This window comes from Podarcis muralis, chromosome 13 (genome assembly GCF_964188315.1).
Source record: "Podarcis muralis chromosome 13, rPodMur119.hap1.1, whole genome shotgun sequence".
In the NCBI taxonomy this organism is placed as follows: Eukaryota; Metazoa; Chordata; class Lepidosauria; order Squamata; family Lacertidae; genus Podarcis; species Podarcis muralis.
Window position 1 is genome coordinate 1,741,784 of NC_135667.1, and position 16,638 is coordinate 1,758,421.

At 49.7% G+C, this 16,638-nt stretch overlaps 1 protein-coding gene across 4 annotated transcripts in view; it reads right to left on the reverse strand.

Moving 5' to 3' along the window:
• The window catches only part of KIF1C (kinesin family member 1C), a 51,813-nt gene that overhangs the window by 26,637 nt on the left and 8,538 nt on the right, over positions 1 to 16,638 (reverse strand). For all 4 annotated transcript variants that reach the window (XM_077916743.1, XM_028703451.2, XM_077916744.1 and 1 more), the window contains exon 2: positions 3,564 to 3,708. In XM_077916743.1, the coding sequence (XP_077772869.1) occupies positions 3,564 to 3,595 (32 nt within the window). In that variant the 5' untranslated portion in view covers positions 3,596 to 3,708. The remainder of the gene's footprint in view (positions 1 to 3,563; positions 3,709 to 16,638) is intronic.

Below are 16,638 nucleotides of genomic sequence, written 5' to 3' on the forward strand. Positions count from 1 at the left end.
CACCCGGGGCGGCCCGCCCACACCGCACCCCCCCTTCCTCCGCCCCGGGCAGGACAGGGCAAAAAGCACCAGGGAACAAACGCAGTCAACACCTCCCCCCCCCCTGCATTCAATGTGCGTTCTAGGAAATCCGCAGACGGACCAGCGCTGCGCTCCCCGCCTTGGAAAGCCGGCCCAATGGCATTACTCAGCCTCAGCTCTTGGAAAAACATTCCCTGCATAACTCAAATAGCTGCGGCTTTGAAGCTGCCCTCTCAGCACCCCGCGGGCCGGGGTAATGTGTTTGGGGAAAGGGGAATGGCTTCCTCTCTGTGGGAAACCCGGATGCCCCTGCGTGCCACCCCAAGGCCACCAACACCTCTTCCTCCTCCAGCAGGTACCCCCTGCACAAGGGCCCCTCAGCTGTCCCGGGGCTAAATATAGACGGGGGTCAAGCAGCTGGGGGGGGGGCCTGGCAGGCACAGCGACAAACGCCAAGGCCAGGGAGCGAGATCAGGCTGGGGCACAGGCTGCACCGGGATCTGGACAAGGTCCTTTTGGGGTCTGCATCTTCTTCCTCCAGTAGAGGAAGACTGGGAGTGGCTGCCAGGACCACATAACACCGGTCCTGAGAGATCTGCGTTGGCTTCCAGTACACTTCTGACCACAATTCAAAGTGTTGGTGCTGACCTTTAAAGCCCTAAACGGCCGCAGCTCAGGATACCTGAAGGAGCATCTCCACCCCCATCGTTCTGCCCGGACACTGAGGTCCAGCTCTGAGGACCTTCTGGCAGTTCCTTCATTGTGAAAAGTGAGGTTACAGGGAACCAGGCAGAGGGCCTTCTCGGTGGTGGCGCCCGCCCTGTGAAATGCCCTCCCACCAGATGTCAAGAAAATAAGCAGCTATCTTATCTTTAAAAGACATCTGAAGGCAGCCCTGTTTAGGGAAGTTTTTAATATTTAATGCTGTATTGTTTTTAACACCCGATTGGGAGCCGCCCAGAGTGGCTGGGGAAACTCAGCCAGACGGGTGGGGTATAAATAAATAAGTAATAAAAAATATAAAGAAAGACACATAGAGTTGGAAGGGACCTCTGAGGGTCATCTAGTCCAACCCCCTGCAATGCAGGAATCTTTTGCCCGACATATGGCTTGAACCCATGACTCTGAGATTAAGAGCCTCACACTCTGCCGACTGAGCTGTGTACTTGGAGGGACTCCCCTATGAGGAACGGTTGCAGCGCTAGGGGCTTTGTGGTATAGGGGAAAGGTGAGTAAGAGGCAACATCGGCTACTTTAAAATGAGGCTGCATTATAAATTGCATTTTAACCTGTATTTTAAATCGGGGTTTTTTCCTCCCCTCTCTTTTTCCCCTATTATGTTTTTACTGTGATTTTATTGGTGTTAGCTGCTCTGAGCCCGGGCTCTGGCAGGGGTGGGCAGGGTATAAATAAAATTTATTATTTATTAACATGATGGAAGTTTGTAAAATTATCCGCAGGTAGAAGAAAGTGGATAAAGTTTCTCTCCCGCGCACGCTCTCTCTCTCTCTCTCTCTCTCTCTCTCTCTCTCTCTCATAAAACTGGAACTGGTGGACATGCAGTGAATGTTAGGAGATTCAGGAGGGATAAAAGGCACACAGCGCAAAGTTGAACAGTGGAACTCCCTCCCACTGGGGGCAGTGATGGCCACCAACCTGGATAGCTTTAAAAGAGGATTAGACGAACGCATGGAGGACCAGAGGGCTACCCCTGGCTCCTGGCCACAGTGGCTAGGCTCTGCCTTCGCATTTGGAGGCAGCGATGCTTCCGAATTCCAGTTTCTGGAAACCACAGGAAGGGAGAAAGTGCTCTGGGGCACCGACTGTGCCTGCGGCTTCCCCACTGAGTCATCTGAGAGAACAGGAGGCTGGACTAGGTGGGCCACTGGAACTTGAGAAAGTTCCTTTGCGTGGCCTTTCTCATGGCTTTTAGTGATTCAAAAAGGGCAAAGCAGCCAGTCCTTTCCGTTTTGTAGGCTTTGAAGGGGCTGTTTGCACAAGGACAGGATGGGAAGAGGGTCTGGCGTGTCCGCAAAGCCCACTCCCCACCCCTCTCCCAGCCACCACCAGGCGACAGGATTAATTCAACTTAAATGAGCCCCAAAAGAGGTTTATCCAGGGTGTTTTTATAAGCCCAGGGCTTGTTGACTTGCTCAGTCAGCCAGAATCACACACAATTCTTCTTCCCATATAACGCTTTTTAAAAAAAACACAACGTACAACTTTCTCGTCAACTTCCTTTCACCGGCAGAGGAGCGGACAGTTGTTTATCATCGGAAAGACTCCTTGCAAGAGGTTTTGTAAGACGTTTCAAAGGCTTAATAAAATTAGCAAATGCAAGCTCCCTGTCCCCAGACACCGCCTTAACAAAATGACTCCCTCTCATGTGATTTTTATTCTACCCCCCCTTCCTGATCCGTTGCAAACTTTTTCCAAACTGGGCTTTGTTTTGCCTAAAGTTACAGAGCAGGAAAAGTGGGCTGGTTGGATGCAGCGGGGGGAGAGAGAAGACCAGCCAAACCACCACCACCCATTAAAAAAAGGCCTTTTGCGGCTGGAGGTGTCCCAGAAGAACTCAGGAAGCTTGGTACAGGCAGCTCTTGGCAATTAATGCTTTGCCCTGATTAACTGATTTAATTAAGCCAGGCCATGTGACAGGCGTTACAGGTGGCATTCTGGGGAGATTTAATTAAAGTGAGCAGCAACTCAAAACAGCAGGCAGCTTGTTCAGAGGGAAGCCCACGGATGGAGGCTCAAAGCTCCTGTTCAAATAGGAACCGCAGAGTTGGAAGGGACCCCCAAAGGTCATCCGGCCCAAGCCCCAGCAATGCAGGAATCACAGTTAAATTATCCCTCGGCAGCACCAAATTTCAAGAGAAGGGGGAGGGGTGGGTTTAAAGTGCGAAAAAACCCCACTCCTCACCCCACCCCCTTTGTTGCCTCCTGGGCAAGAAAGGGAAGCACCCGCCTTTTTCCTGGGGAGCAAAGGCAGGGAATGAGCCCAAGCCCCCAGTGGCATTTCCAGGTAGGGCTTGAGACACTCCCTGGCTCTGAAAGCCCAGAAGGTTGCTGCCAGCCAGTGTTGCCAATACTGAGCTTGGTGGATCAATAGTCTGGCTCCATGTTAGGGATGTAGGAGGCTTCCTTGTTTTTCAACAGCTTCTTCCCATAACGTGGCTGCAACCCCAATGATCTGGGTGCTTTTTGGTGGGATCCAAACTATCGCATTTATTTATTTTTTATTTCACAAACTTATTACACCGCTGGATAGCAGAGACTGAAACAGCAGCAATTATCAGTAAAAGCAACATTCAAAAAATAAAACCAATCAATAAACTAAAAACAGATGAAAACATACATGATCCACATTCAGGTCAGGTCAGGTCAGCAGGCACCAAAAAGAGTACAGCGAAGGTGCCTGCTTGGCGTCCATTGGCAGGGAGTTCCAAAGTACAGGTACTGCCACACTAAAAAATCGATTAGGCTCAAAGACAGATGGACACACAACACACACACACACCAACACCAACAAGGCCACTTACAGGTTGTTTTCCCCTGCATCTGAATGATACATTTGGCGTCCCGGCTGATTTCGCGGGCGTTGAATGGCCGGACCCGGACGGCCACTTTGACGGAAGCGCCGGCCATTTTGGGTCAAATTTGGCTGCAGCTCACAGGTGGGATTACCTGTAAAAGTGGGGAGGGGTGGAGGGGGAGAGAGAGAGAAAGCAAAACACACTTTTTTATTTCCATCACTTTTCATCCAAAATTATTTTGGTGAGTGGGTGGGCAGGGAGGGGATAGACACACATCCTGCATCAAGAGACACAAAGGAAATTTGCACTGACTAGGGATGAATGATCACACACTGTCCCTTTTGTAGGTCAAGTTAAAGGGACCCCTGACCATTAGGTCCAGTTGTGACCGACTCTGGGGTTGTGGTGCTCATCTCGCTTTATTGGCCAAGGGAGCCGGCGTACATCTTCCAGGTCATGTGGCCAGCATGACTAACAAACCAGAGCAGCGCACAGAAACACAGTTTACCTTCCTGCTGGAGCGGTACCCATTTATCTGCTTGCACTTTGACATGCTTTCGAATTGCTAGGTTGGCAGGAGCTGGGACCGAGCAATGGGAGCTCATTCCGTCACAGGGATTCAAACTGCCGACCTTCCGATCGGCAAGTCCTAGGCTCTGTGGTTTAACCGACAGCGCCACCCGTGTCCCCTTTTGTAGGTATTCACTGATAAACTCCATTCTGTCCTGTTTCCAGATTAAGATGGCCCATCTTCACATAAGTTTAACATCAAGGCTGGGTGGGGGTGGGGGTGGAAGAGTGTGCATTCTGCAACATGTTTAAAGTTGTCCAAATTATAGTCGTCAGTGAATCTCCTTGCATTTATAAAGACACAAGAAGAGAAGAAGAGTGTGCTGGATCAGGCCAAAGGGGGCCCATCTTGGCCTGGCATCCTGTTCTCACAGGGGCCAACTGAGCGCAAGAACATTTTCTCTCCTGCAGCTTCCAGCAACTGGCATTAGAAGCGTCGCTGCCTTCAGCTGTGGAGGTCAGAGCAGAGCCATTGTGACCAGTAGCCTTCAATAGCCTTATTTTCCTCTATGAATATGTCTAATCCTGCTCTGAAGCCAGACAAGTGGGTGGTCATCACTATCCGCTGCAGGAGGGAGTTCCACAGTTTAACTATACATGCACACACCTTGGAGCTCTCCAGGAATTACATTTCCAAGGTGCACAGGAAATGTACCGAACGGTTGAAAAGCTCCAGGTGATTATAATTATACTGCCAGGCACCTTCAAAGAGAGGGAGAAGGGCAGCACCGACTCTCCACCCCGCAAGCAAAGCCTTGGAGATGTTGCCGAGAAAAAAGTCACCACCGCCCTTGGCTCCAAGCCGGAGACTCAGGCAGGCAGGCGTCTCGGCGAGACAGGTGAGCTCGTTTAATGGGCTTTTAAGGCATAATAGCCTCCCAAAGTATGGGACGCGGGTGGCGCTGTGGGTTAAACCACTGAGCCTCTTGGGCTTGCCAATCAGAAGGCTGGTGGTTCGAATCCCCGCGATGGGGTGAGCTCCCATTGCTCGGTCCCAGCTCCTGCTAACCTAGCAGTTTGAAAGCACGTCAACATGCAAGTAGATAAATAGGTACCACTCTGGCGGGAAGGTAAACGGCGTTTCCATGTGCTGCTCTGGTTCGCCAGAAGCGGCTTAGTCATGCTGGCCACATGACCCGGAAGCTGTATGCCGGCTCCCTCGGCCAATAAAGCGAGATGAGTGCCGCAACCCCAGAGTCAGCCACGACTGGACCTAATGGTCAGGGGTCCCTTTACCTTTACCTAGCCTCCCAAAGTAGTTTACATCCACATGAAACCCAACAACAAAATCAGATTAAAATACCCCAATTCCATGCCAAGCGTAACAAACGAACAAAAAAATAACCTATTCAGCTCTGAAGAACACAGTCTGGTGTCCTAGATGAGTCCTCTAGATTAAGCCGAAATTTGAGGTTACCTTTAAGGCCCATTTAAAATTAGGATGAGGCCCTGGAACAGAGATCTGTAATTGGCACGGGAGGGGGGGGGCACGACCACTGAGGAGGTCCCACATGCAGTGTTAGAAGCTCAGATATATAAACTAGGCGCCAAATGGCTCCTTAAGCCAGAGTTACAGTTGCTGAAACAGAATGCCTAGTTGCCATTTGGGGGCCAAACAGCTCCCAAGTTGTATTTGTCAATATGACTTTTTCGTTCTTGAAACTCGTTCTGATTGTGCAGGTAAAATATCGCAGATAGAATTCGACAGAATGTGTTGCTAGAAGGCAAGATCCAAGGATGCCCAGGCAAGCAGCTCCAGGTGATGGAGATGTCAGGCGCCATCTGGGCATCTTCACCTGGTCACAGGTGGCCAATAGCTAGGTGCAAAAAGCACCTGGTGAATTTTGAATGCTGCCCATAAGCCTAATTGTTCTTACATGTGGGTGATCCAGCAGCCAATCTAACGTGCACCCCCCATCCCCCCCAAGAGACACCCCTTCCTGTGTCAGATAGAGAGGAGTTCTGGGCTGTGGGTACTCAGACAATGGCTGCTTCTACACAGCTATAAAAAACGCTCTAAAAAACTGTTTTAAAGCTCACAATGGAACATTTCAAAGTTCCAATTTCAGCCCTACAGCACCATTGGTTTCACAGTGTTATAACACATTTATAACTTTTTTTTCATCTACTAATGTAGCTGAGTCCAATATCGCTCTGGACGTGCTCAAAAGCAATCTTTCTGTTGCACTACAAGCTGTCATTAAAATAGGTTCCACGAATTAGCTGCAGAGGATTAAATTAAATGTTTGCCTGCCATCTGAAAACCAAAACATTGAGTCATAGCTGTCCAGCAGCAGGGTAATCATAGCTTGGGCCAGGATGCATCATGCGTAATGCATGTGCGCAGGTGTGCTTCTCCAAAACAGTCTCTAGGGCCCACCCCATTCCTGTGATTGTGATCTGTTTTAGCTGCTTTAAATTGTGACATTTGGATTGTTTGACATTTAAGCTCTCCTGCTGGTGAAGGCTGGGGGTTAATAAATATGAATGATGATGATAATGATAATGATAATGATAATAATATGTACAATTTTATATACATTAACACTCCTCCGTCCACAAGGTTTATTTAACTTTTAACATTTTAATTGCCCCAAATTGTTCAAACCTACCCAAATAATTCAATATCTTCTCAAACCAATCCTCCTCTTTCTCACTGACCTTAAACCCTTTCATTCTGTGTATCTTCACAGTTAGAGATTCTAAAATTATAATGTTATTCAGTTTTTTCCTCCATTGGTTCACTCCTAACTCTTCTGCATTTTTCCAATTACACACTTCGCTATAACCTGTCTCGCTGCAGTTACCATCAATTTTACCCATTTGCATTCCTCTTTTGATTTAACTTGGTGCTACTCAGACTAATAAGAACCCTTAATTTAGATATTCCCACCTTCCTACCCACAATTCCCGATATTTCTATACCAATCTGTTTCCAAAATTCATTAACTAACAGACAATCCCACCACATATGACTGTACGTTCCCATCACTCCACATTTCCTCCAACAATTATTACCTCCAGATATTGTAAAATGATATAACCTCACAGGTGTATAATACCATTTTTGTACCAACTTCAACCCTTCTTCCTGGATTATCCTAGAGGTGGCAACAAAGGGTGGTTGCCGAAAGATTCTTTCCCAATCGTCATCTAAAATCTGTTCCTGAATTTCTGACTTCCAATAATATTCTTTCAAAATTTCCTTTGGTGATTTCCCCTTATCTAATAACACCTTATACAATTTTGAAATTATTTTGACCCTATCTGTCCTAGGACAGATAGGACTATAGCCTTATACTTAATCCTCTCTTAAAGCCATCCAAGTTAGTGGTCTTCACTGCCTCCTGCAGGTGGGAGTTCCATAGTTTAACTAGGCACTGCATAGAGAAGGATTTTCTGCTACCTGTCCTGAATCTTCCAATATTCGGTTTTATTAGAATTCTCATGTTGTGAGAGTCTGGGTGGCAGGGAGGGGAGTGGGACGTTTCTCTACTGACTTAATTCTATAAACTATGTCGCCTCTTCTCCCCAAAGCAGTCAGGGACATTTGTGGCGCCTGCAAAAACAGGCTCAACATCACATTTTCAAAAGATCAATTAGTCTAAAAATTAGGAGCAACATCTTCCAAAGATCAGGTTACTGGAGGGGCAAAGTGGCCTCCAGCAAGACATCAGAGCTGCTGATTTTAATCTGCCAATCGCAGCCGGAGCTCTTAAGCAGGGCAAATCCAGGGATGTTTGGGTTGGGACATTCTGCACATTCAACACAAAGGAAGCAGAGAATTAAGTCCTGGGCGCACAAGGCAGCAGCGTTTGAAGGCTCCCAGCTGCCACAACCACCGTCGCAAAAAAAAAAGGGAAAAGAACAGACACAGGCTTCCGGCCCTTAAAGCTGTGAGGACACATTTGAACTTGGGCACACTTTGCGAAATTCTAAGGACAGGGAGGCAGGAATGGTGTTGAGCAGGATTCCCAGGGGTCAGGCAGTATTCTGCCTAAACCTCTGTCCCTCTGCTGGACCAGCACAGACTATGAGTAAATGTGAAAATTTGCATGGAATCATAGAGTTGTAGAGTAGGAAAGTACCACAGAGGGCTACCCAACCTCTGCTGAAAAACTTCCAACCCAGGAGAGTCCACCACCCTTCAAGGTAGTCCGTTCCACGGTCCATCAGCTTTTTACTGTCAGAAGGGTCTTCCTCTTCCTGACGTTATGCAACATACAGCTGCTAAAAATAACACAGCTTCTAGAGCTGTTAAAAAGGACACAGCACTCCTCCAAAGGTGAGGGGAGAAAGCACAGCCATCGTGGCCAGTAGCCGCTGGTAGCCCAAGCATCCTGGCAACAGAAGGAGCCGGCTGCGATTTCAGCCTGCAAGGATGCAGGGTCCGCAAAAAGGCTTTACTGCCGGTGCCTCAAGCTCTCAGACGACTTTGCGGCATTCTTAACAGCAGCGGTTTCCACCGTTCGAAAGCCACAAGGCGGGATTGCGCCACTTAAGCAAGCCCACAGAATTTGCATGATGTAGAAAAGCAGGGTTTGAACAGATTTCAGGATATCTGAGATTGCGAGGCGGGGGAGAGAGAACATGTGCAAGTCTCTAGGCCCCTTCTGCTTCCTCCCCACATCTGTGTTTCCAAGCTGGGATTCCAGGGGGCAATTTTATGTCATATTCTGACTTTAAAATACAGAGGCGGACTTTTCCAAGAGCTTCTAGATGTTAGAAAAAGGCAGGTGTTGGATGACACCTGAGCAGAGCTCACCATTTTCATTCCTCCACCATCAGGGACTACAGTAAGTACAAGCCCCGCCCCCCAGCTGACTCTTCTTCCACCCTCCCCACCCCAGCGATAAATCATAGAATCATAGAATTCTAGAGTTGGAAGAGACCCTCAGGATCACCTAGCCTAGCAGTTATCAACCTGTGGGTCCCCAGACGTTGTTGGACTACAACTCCCATCATCCCTGACCACTGGTCATGCTGGCTAGAAATGATGGGAGTTGTAGTCCAACAACATCTGGGGACCCACAGGTTGTGTCAGCACTTATTGCTTCCACAGGTGTGCGTCATAAGCAGAAGAGACGGTTTGGGACTCTGATGGGACCCACCCACCCCCCATTTTGTTCAATTTGATAGTAAATGCAAAGAAAAAAACCTGCCCGCGGTCTTCAAAAAGAAAAAACAAAAAAATTATCGGTAAGTAAAATCAACAGCGATAATAACGATAAAGACTAAGAACAGATTAAAACTCGCATCAGCTTTCTTAACACCTGAGCGGGCTTGTCTAGCCAAAAATGTTTTTTAGCAGGTGCCCAAAAGAGTACAGTGATGCCAACAGGCAGGGAGTTCCAAAGTGTAGGTGGCCGCAGACTGAAATATCTAGTTCTCACATGTGGAAGGGGTATTATGTGGCACTTGTATACAGTGCCAGTTCTGCCGATGGAAGCAGTGGAGTGAACATCTCCTGAGGCCATTTCACAAAGCATTTTTTGAAGCCTCCCTGAGCATGGGATGCTATTCCAGGAAGCCCAAAGCCCCACTGGGTGTGATGAGCACAGCATCACTCTTACAGGTGGCCTTGAAGGGGATGGCAGCCGCAGACCCCCAAAGCCAGGGAACCAGGCTCTCATGTTTAACACCTGAACCTAGGGAGAAGAGTCCTGTCAGACCAGGAAGAGAACCCAGCTAGTTTGACACCAGGCTTTCCTCGTCCAGAAATGGCAGGAGCTGTTGAACCAGCTGCATTTGGTTAAAGGTACTTCCAGCCCTTGAGGGTACCCGAGTCTCCAGAGACAGAGCTAGATCCGGAACCACCCCCCAAACTGCAAACCTGCTCCTTCAGTGGGAGGGCAACCCCATCCAGGGTCAGCAACTGATTTCTTGGACACGGGAGCTAGTCACCCACAGCGCCTCCATCTTGCCAGAATTCAAGATCAGCCTTTTGCAAACCTGGCTCCCTCCAGGTGTTCTGGACTACGATTCCCATCGGCTGCGCTTGGCTGGAGGCTGATGGGAACTGTAGTCCGAAGCTTCTGGGCGGAGCCCACCAGGCTGGCAAAAGGCTGATCTGGAAAAATACCTGGGAACTACGCTTGAAGGACTTGTTGTGAGTCTGGGCTGGGCCAGGTCTGCTGAGTCACGGCAGATAAAAACATGTAGGTTTCCCAACCACCCTGCGCTCTTCTCTCTCACACATGCATGCACACCTGTTTATAGCTGTCATTTGGGGTTAGAGGAGCACAACTTTTCCTTTCCCAATAGCAAGCCGCCAACACGCAGGCAGTGGCGAAACTGAAAGCTGGGAAAGGGTACCGTATTTTTTGCTCCATAAGATGCACTTTTTCCCTCCTAAAAAGTAAGGGGAAATGTGTGTGCGTCTTATGGAGTGAATGCAGGTGGGAGGCTCTGCTCAGTGCTCCCTTTAAAGAGCCGCGTGGAGCGTGAGGAGGGAGAAGGGCAGCCCGTCAGTCCCTTCTCCTTCCTGGGGAAAAGCCCCCAAGAGCCGCACACACGCTCCACACAGCTCTTTAATAAGAGCGCAGCTCTTGCGGGCTTTTGCGGGAGGTGGGGGAAGGGACAGAGGCCTGCCCTTCTCCCTCTTCAGGGAAAAGCCTGCAAGCGCCACACACACGCTCCATGCAGCTCGTGAAAGGGAGCACTGAGAAGAGCCTGGGATGCATACAGGCTCTGCTCAGCGCTCCTTTAAAGACTTTTTTTTTCTTGCATCCCCCCTCTAAAAACTAGGTGCATCTTATGGAGCGAAAAATACGGTACTTTGGACCGCCCCCAGTGCCAGGCAGGAGACGGCCAGCAGTGTGGCAGGAGCACGTTTTCCTTGCACTCTCGTACAACTCTAGAACTCGTGAGCATCTCGTGAAGCTGAATCCTGGAAGGTTCAGGTCAGAGAAAAGAAAGTCTGTCGCACGGAGCAGAGTTCATGTTCTATGTCTTGACCAATGAGTTTTATAGGCCCTCTTCAACACCAGAATAGGCAGCTTACAGCATGACTCTTTCCTGCAAAGGAAAATTGTGTCGCAAGTCGAACGTGGGGTTGAGCTGCAAGTCAAAGCACAAGTCTGCTTATCTTCAGAGAAAGCAGAAAATATAGAGTGGGATGAGGGTAAAGCCCCCCTCCTCCCCAAACTGAGCCCCTTTTAAAAACACAATAACACGCGTGCCTTCTCCGCCCACAATGTGATCCCAAGGACATGAAAGGAAGACGGGGGGGGGGGGGGGCAGAGATAGAGGAATAAAACTCCTTGCTCACATGATGGCCGATGACAGCTAAAAAGGGATTATTTTTAGCCAAGACAGCTGTTCCCTGGCAACCGAGAGCGGGAAGGGAAGAGAGATGAAACAGGCCAGGCGTGCATTTTGCACAGAGGCTCTGGCAAGAGGCTATCAAGCGCGCAACTCCTCCGCCCCACCCAGCCAGCTTACAAACAGAGAATGGGCACCTTGCCCCCCCCCCCCGGAAAGATCACGCCCTTAAGAATATCAGAAGAGCCTGCAAAGGGAGCCTATCTCGTCCAGTATCCTGTTCTCACAGTGGCCAGACAGGTGGCCATTGCAGGGTGCATGCAAGAAGGATTCAAGCACAAGAGCACCCACCCAGTCTCCACCAACTGAGATTTGGAATCATAGAATTGTAAAGTCGGAAGGGACCACAAGGGTCATCTAGCTCAACCCCCTGTATGGCTGTGTTTTGCTATGTTCATGCTACTGCTGACGACTGCTCTGAACACCGCTTGTCAGAAGGATGGGACACGGGTTTAACTTAAAGGTAAAGGTAAAGGGACCCCTGACCATTAGGTCGTCGTGGCAGACTCTGGGGTTGCGGCGCTCATCTCGCTTTATTGGCCGAGGGAGCCAGTGTACAGCTTCAGGATCATGTGGCCAGCATGACTAAGCCGCTTCTGGCGAACCAGAGCAGCGCACAGAAACGCCGTTTACCTTCCCGCTGGAGCGGTACCTATTGATCTACTTGCACTGGTGTGCTTTCGAACTGCTAGGTGGGCAGGAGCAGGGACCGAGCAACAGGAACTCACCCTGTCGCAGGGATTCGAACCGCCAACCTTCTGATCGGCAAGTCCTAGGCTCTGTGGTTTAACCAACGGGGCCACCCGCAGGCCCCGGGTTTAACTTACTGGCTAGCAAATAAAAAAGCACTGCTTCCTCCAACAACCTTGCAGGTGTCAGCCCCCCGTCCTTTTCCTCCTCTTCCCAAGGTTGATTTAAATTTATATGCATTTAAAATCCTTATCCCAATCAGAATCCTTTTGCAGTATAATAAAACAGAAAGGAGAACGCAGGAGCCCGTTTGCCTTACCAGCTGCACCAGGCTAAGATATCCTGCCCTTAGCCAACATTTCCCTTGAAACCTCAGTTATTTTAAGTGTGTTTTTCTCCTTCTGCCCCAAAGCAGCTTGCAAACATTAAAACACGCACACAAAGAACGAAAGCCAAAGCGGCACTACACCCAAAAAGCAGCAATCGCTAAAACGTAATGCCGGGGTGCTGGAACAAAATAGGATATTGGGGGAGGTGAGGGAATAAATAATCACAGTGGGGGAAAGAGACTTTTAAAACAAGGTGGTCTTCAAAAGGCATCTAAAGGTGTCCTCGCAGCTTCCCCCCTGACAGCTGTGAGAGAATGATCAGCAGCCTGCTTCCTCTTACACTCCTCAGGGAGAAAGCTCCACTGTCTATGCACCCGTCCTGTCCTGTCTACTTAGGCCTAACCTTAGATGTTGGTGGGACACAGAGCAGAGCATCTTCTGAAGATCTTGGCAAGAGGCAGGCTCATCACCTGCCACGCTGCACATCTGGGTGGCCACTGTGAGAACAGGATGCTAGACAAGAGGCAGAAGGCTCTTCTTGCATTCTCAGGAAACCAGCTTGCCAGCTGTGATCCGTGAGGTTGCTGACTGCTGAGCCACCCTGTTTTAGCAACCCAGAGCGTGCTGGCCTGTCTGCAGCCTGCGGCCTTTGCTTTTAAACAATGCTCTTTTTTTCAAAGATGGCCGGCTGCTTACGTTGTTTTTTTTTTTTTGCAGTATCAATTTGGCCAAGACGAAAACAAGCTGAAGGGAGAATATATTTCCTCTCTTCACTCTAGACCCTCAATTTGCATTCCTCCAGCCAAAAGGGCGGCCAGCCAAAGTGCTGGCATTCCTGAAGGGTGTATATTTGTGTGTGTAAGAGGGAGCACTAACATAAGTGAATAAGCATACTGGAATCCCAACAAAGAGATCCTTCCTGTTCTGAGAGATCCTCCCAGCCGGATCAGCCCAGCCCAACTAGTTCATCTGGGTCCACAGGCAGTGAGTGAAGGCATCAATAAAACCCACAGCTCCTGGTGCCAGCCCAGGCACTTGCCACACGGGGCAGGCGGGGGAACGCCCTTCCCCAGACAGAAACCAGACAATCCATGCTTGCCTCTGTTCATGGCACAAATATGAAGACCAGCGCCTGCAGCAGGATGTGGGTGGGGAAGGCAGGGAGGGGAGTGGCCCATAAGAAGAGTCCTGCACTGGATCAGACCAATGGGGGGGGGCATCTAGCCTAGCATTGTGTTCTCACAGGGGCCAACCAGATGCCCCAGTGGGAAACCAGCAAACAGGGTCCCAGCACAAGAGCAACGCTCCCCTCCTGGGGTTTCCAGCAACTGCCATTCAGAAGCATTGTTCTGATGTTCTTGTTCTTGTTGTTGTTGTTTAGTCGTTTAGTCGTGTCCGCCTCTTCGTGACCCCCTGGACCAGAGCACGCCAGGCACTCCTGTCTTCCACTGCCTCCCGCAGTTTGGTCAAACTCATGCTGGTAGCTTCGAGAACACTGTCCCCCCATCTCGTCCTCCGTCGTCCCCTTCTCCTTGTGCCCTCCATCTTTCCCAACATCAGGGTCTTTTCCAGGGAGTCTTCTCTTCTCATGAGGTGGCCAAAGTCTTGGAGCCTCAGCTTCAGCATCTGTCCCTCCAGTGAGCACTCAGGGCTGATTTCCTTCAGAATGGAGAGGTTTGATCTTCTTGCAGTCCATGGGACTCTCCAGAGTCTCCTCCAGCACCAGAATTCAAAAGCATCCATTGTTCGGCATCAGCCTTCTTTATGGTCCAGCTCTCACTTCCATACATCACTACTGGGAAAACCAGAGCTCTGATGTTCTTAATAGTCCACAAAGACTGGTGAGCCTTGCCACAGCTTTTGAGCAACATTCATAGAGTTACAAATAAAACTAAATAGTGCTGGGCCAGGCCCAGATTTCCAGCTGAGAACATCAGAAAGGGAAGCCAATCTCACCCTCCAGATGCGGCTGAACTACAATTCCCATCAGCCCCAGCCAGCAACATCTGGAGGGCCAAAGGTTTTCCCATCCTGGTCTCAACCTTTCTCTTAACAAACTTGAATCATTGAATTGTAGGGCTGGGCCACCTAGTCCAACCCCCTGCAATGCAGGAATCGCAACTCAAGAATTCCTGATAGGTGTCCATCTAACCTCTGCTTAAACACTTTCAATGAAGGCTGTCCGTTGCAGCAATATTTAAATGCTCTGTAATTTATTTATTTAAAAAACGTTCGCTTTTGAGTAAAATGCTTCCCAGAAAGATGACTCAGGTGGGAAAGGAGAAAGAAAGAGATTGGTCGAGTTGAAGAAGAAAGTGGCCTTTGGCTGGGCTAAGATATGTGTCGGCAAACTAAGGCCCAGGGGTCGGATCAGGCCCAATCACCTTCTAAATCCGGCCTGCGGACGGTCTGGGAATCAGCATGTTTTTACATGAGGAGAACGTGCCCTTTTATTTAAAATGCACCTCTGGGTTATTTGTGGGGCATAGGAATTCATACATATATATTGTTTTCCAAAATATAGTCCGCCATCCTCCCAAGGTCTGAGTGATGGTGGACCAGCCCCCTGCTGAAAAAGTTTGCTGACCCCTGGCTTAGATGGACCTCCCTCCAACACCGTCCAAGCCCCTCCGCCTCCCCGCGAACTCTGACCCCAGCTTTCAGCATCCTAAACCCCTACCTGTTATTCACAGCAGCCACTCTTCTGGCTGAGACCCCCACCTGCCTGAATCTTCACCCTCCACTGCACACTGTGGGGCAGGCGGAAGCTCACCTCCTCCATTCGGCGCCTGAAAATGTTCCCAGGCACTCTGTGGTGCAAGCCTCCCCCCCCCCCCGAAAAGCCTCTTCCCCTTCCTCTACAGGACAGGCACCTTCCTTCCCACCCACCACCCACCCCTCCTGATTCCACAAGCAGAGATTTGCAGGGCAGCTTAGGGTTGTATGTTTAAACCATTTGCTGCTTCAGCTCTGTGCTCTGAGCCCCAATCCTGTTACAAGCCCATCCCGGGCCCCTTCTGGCTGCAGAAGCATCCTGGACGGAGAAAGGAGGAAAGGGAGATCTTGTAACAACAATAGCTTTGGGTTGGTGGCATTACTTTTTAAAACAAGCGAAAGTTCTCTGCACAGAGCTAGCAAACGGAGGTTTCATGCTCCAGAGCCACGGTCTGACCACAGAGAGCAGCTCCATTGTGGTCAAGAAGGGAAGAGGCAGACACACACACACACACACACACACATTCAAGCTCCGCTTGGCTTTGTGTTCAGCCTTTCAGTCTGCCCTAGCCACGTGGAAGAGTCTTGCGGAAGATTTGGGTGTGCCTGCACCTCCCAACACACCTGGAGTGATTAAGGCTAAAAGGATCCCAGGTATCTATCTACGCACCTCCGCAAAAGTGTTTGGAGTGTTTGGAAATGGGAAAGGAATAAGCCTTGCCTGTGCTCCTTGGGCCTTTTTCAAGAAGCCACACAAACTCACCTGATGTGCTCTTTCGCTGCAAGATGACTTCTGCCTCTTCCTCACCACTCGGTTTTTAATATCTGATTTCTAAGAACGTAAGATGAGCCTGGTGGGACAAGCCAAAGGAGGCCTATCTAGTCCAGCACTCTGTTCTCACAGGGGCCAACCAGCTGCCCCAATGGGGTACTGGCAAGTAGGACCAAGCCCAAAAGCCTCTGTCCCCTCCTACGGTTTCCAGGAACTGGTATTCAGAGGTACTGCTGTCTCTGACTGTGAAGGCAGAGCATAGCCATTGTGGCTCGTAGCACCGATAGCCCTTTTAAAAAAGCCAATCGTCTTTTAAAGCCATGGGGCGGGGCGGGGGGAGGTTGGCTGTCACTGCCTCCTGTGGGAGTGAGTTCCACAGTTTAACTCTGTGTGAAGAAGTACTTTAATTTCTTTAATGGCTTTCTTTTCTCCCTTACTCGACTATCTTGTCTTTGGGGCAGGGTCCACATCACTCTCTGGCTAGCACTAAATAAATCACAGTGGTACCTCGGGTTACAGACGCTTCGGGTTACGCGTTTTCAGGTTGCGGATCGCGGGAAACCCGGAAGTACCAGAAAGGTTTACTTCCAGGTTTCTGCACATGCACAAAAGCGCCAAATTGCGTCACACGCGTGCACAGACGCGGCGCTGCAGGTTACGAAGGCTGCGGGTTGTGACATGC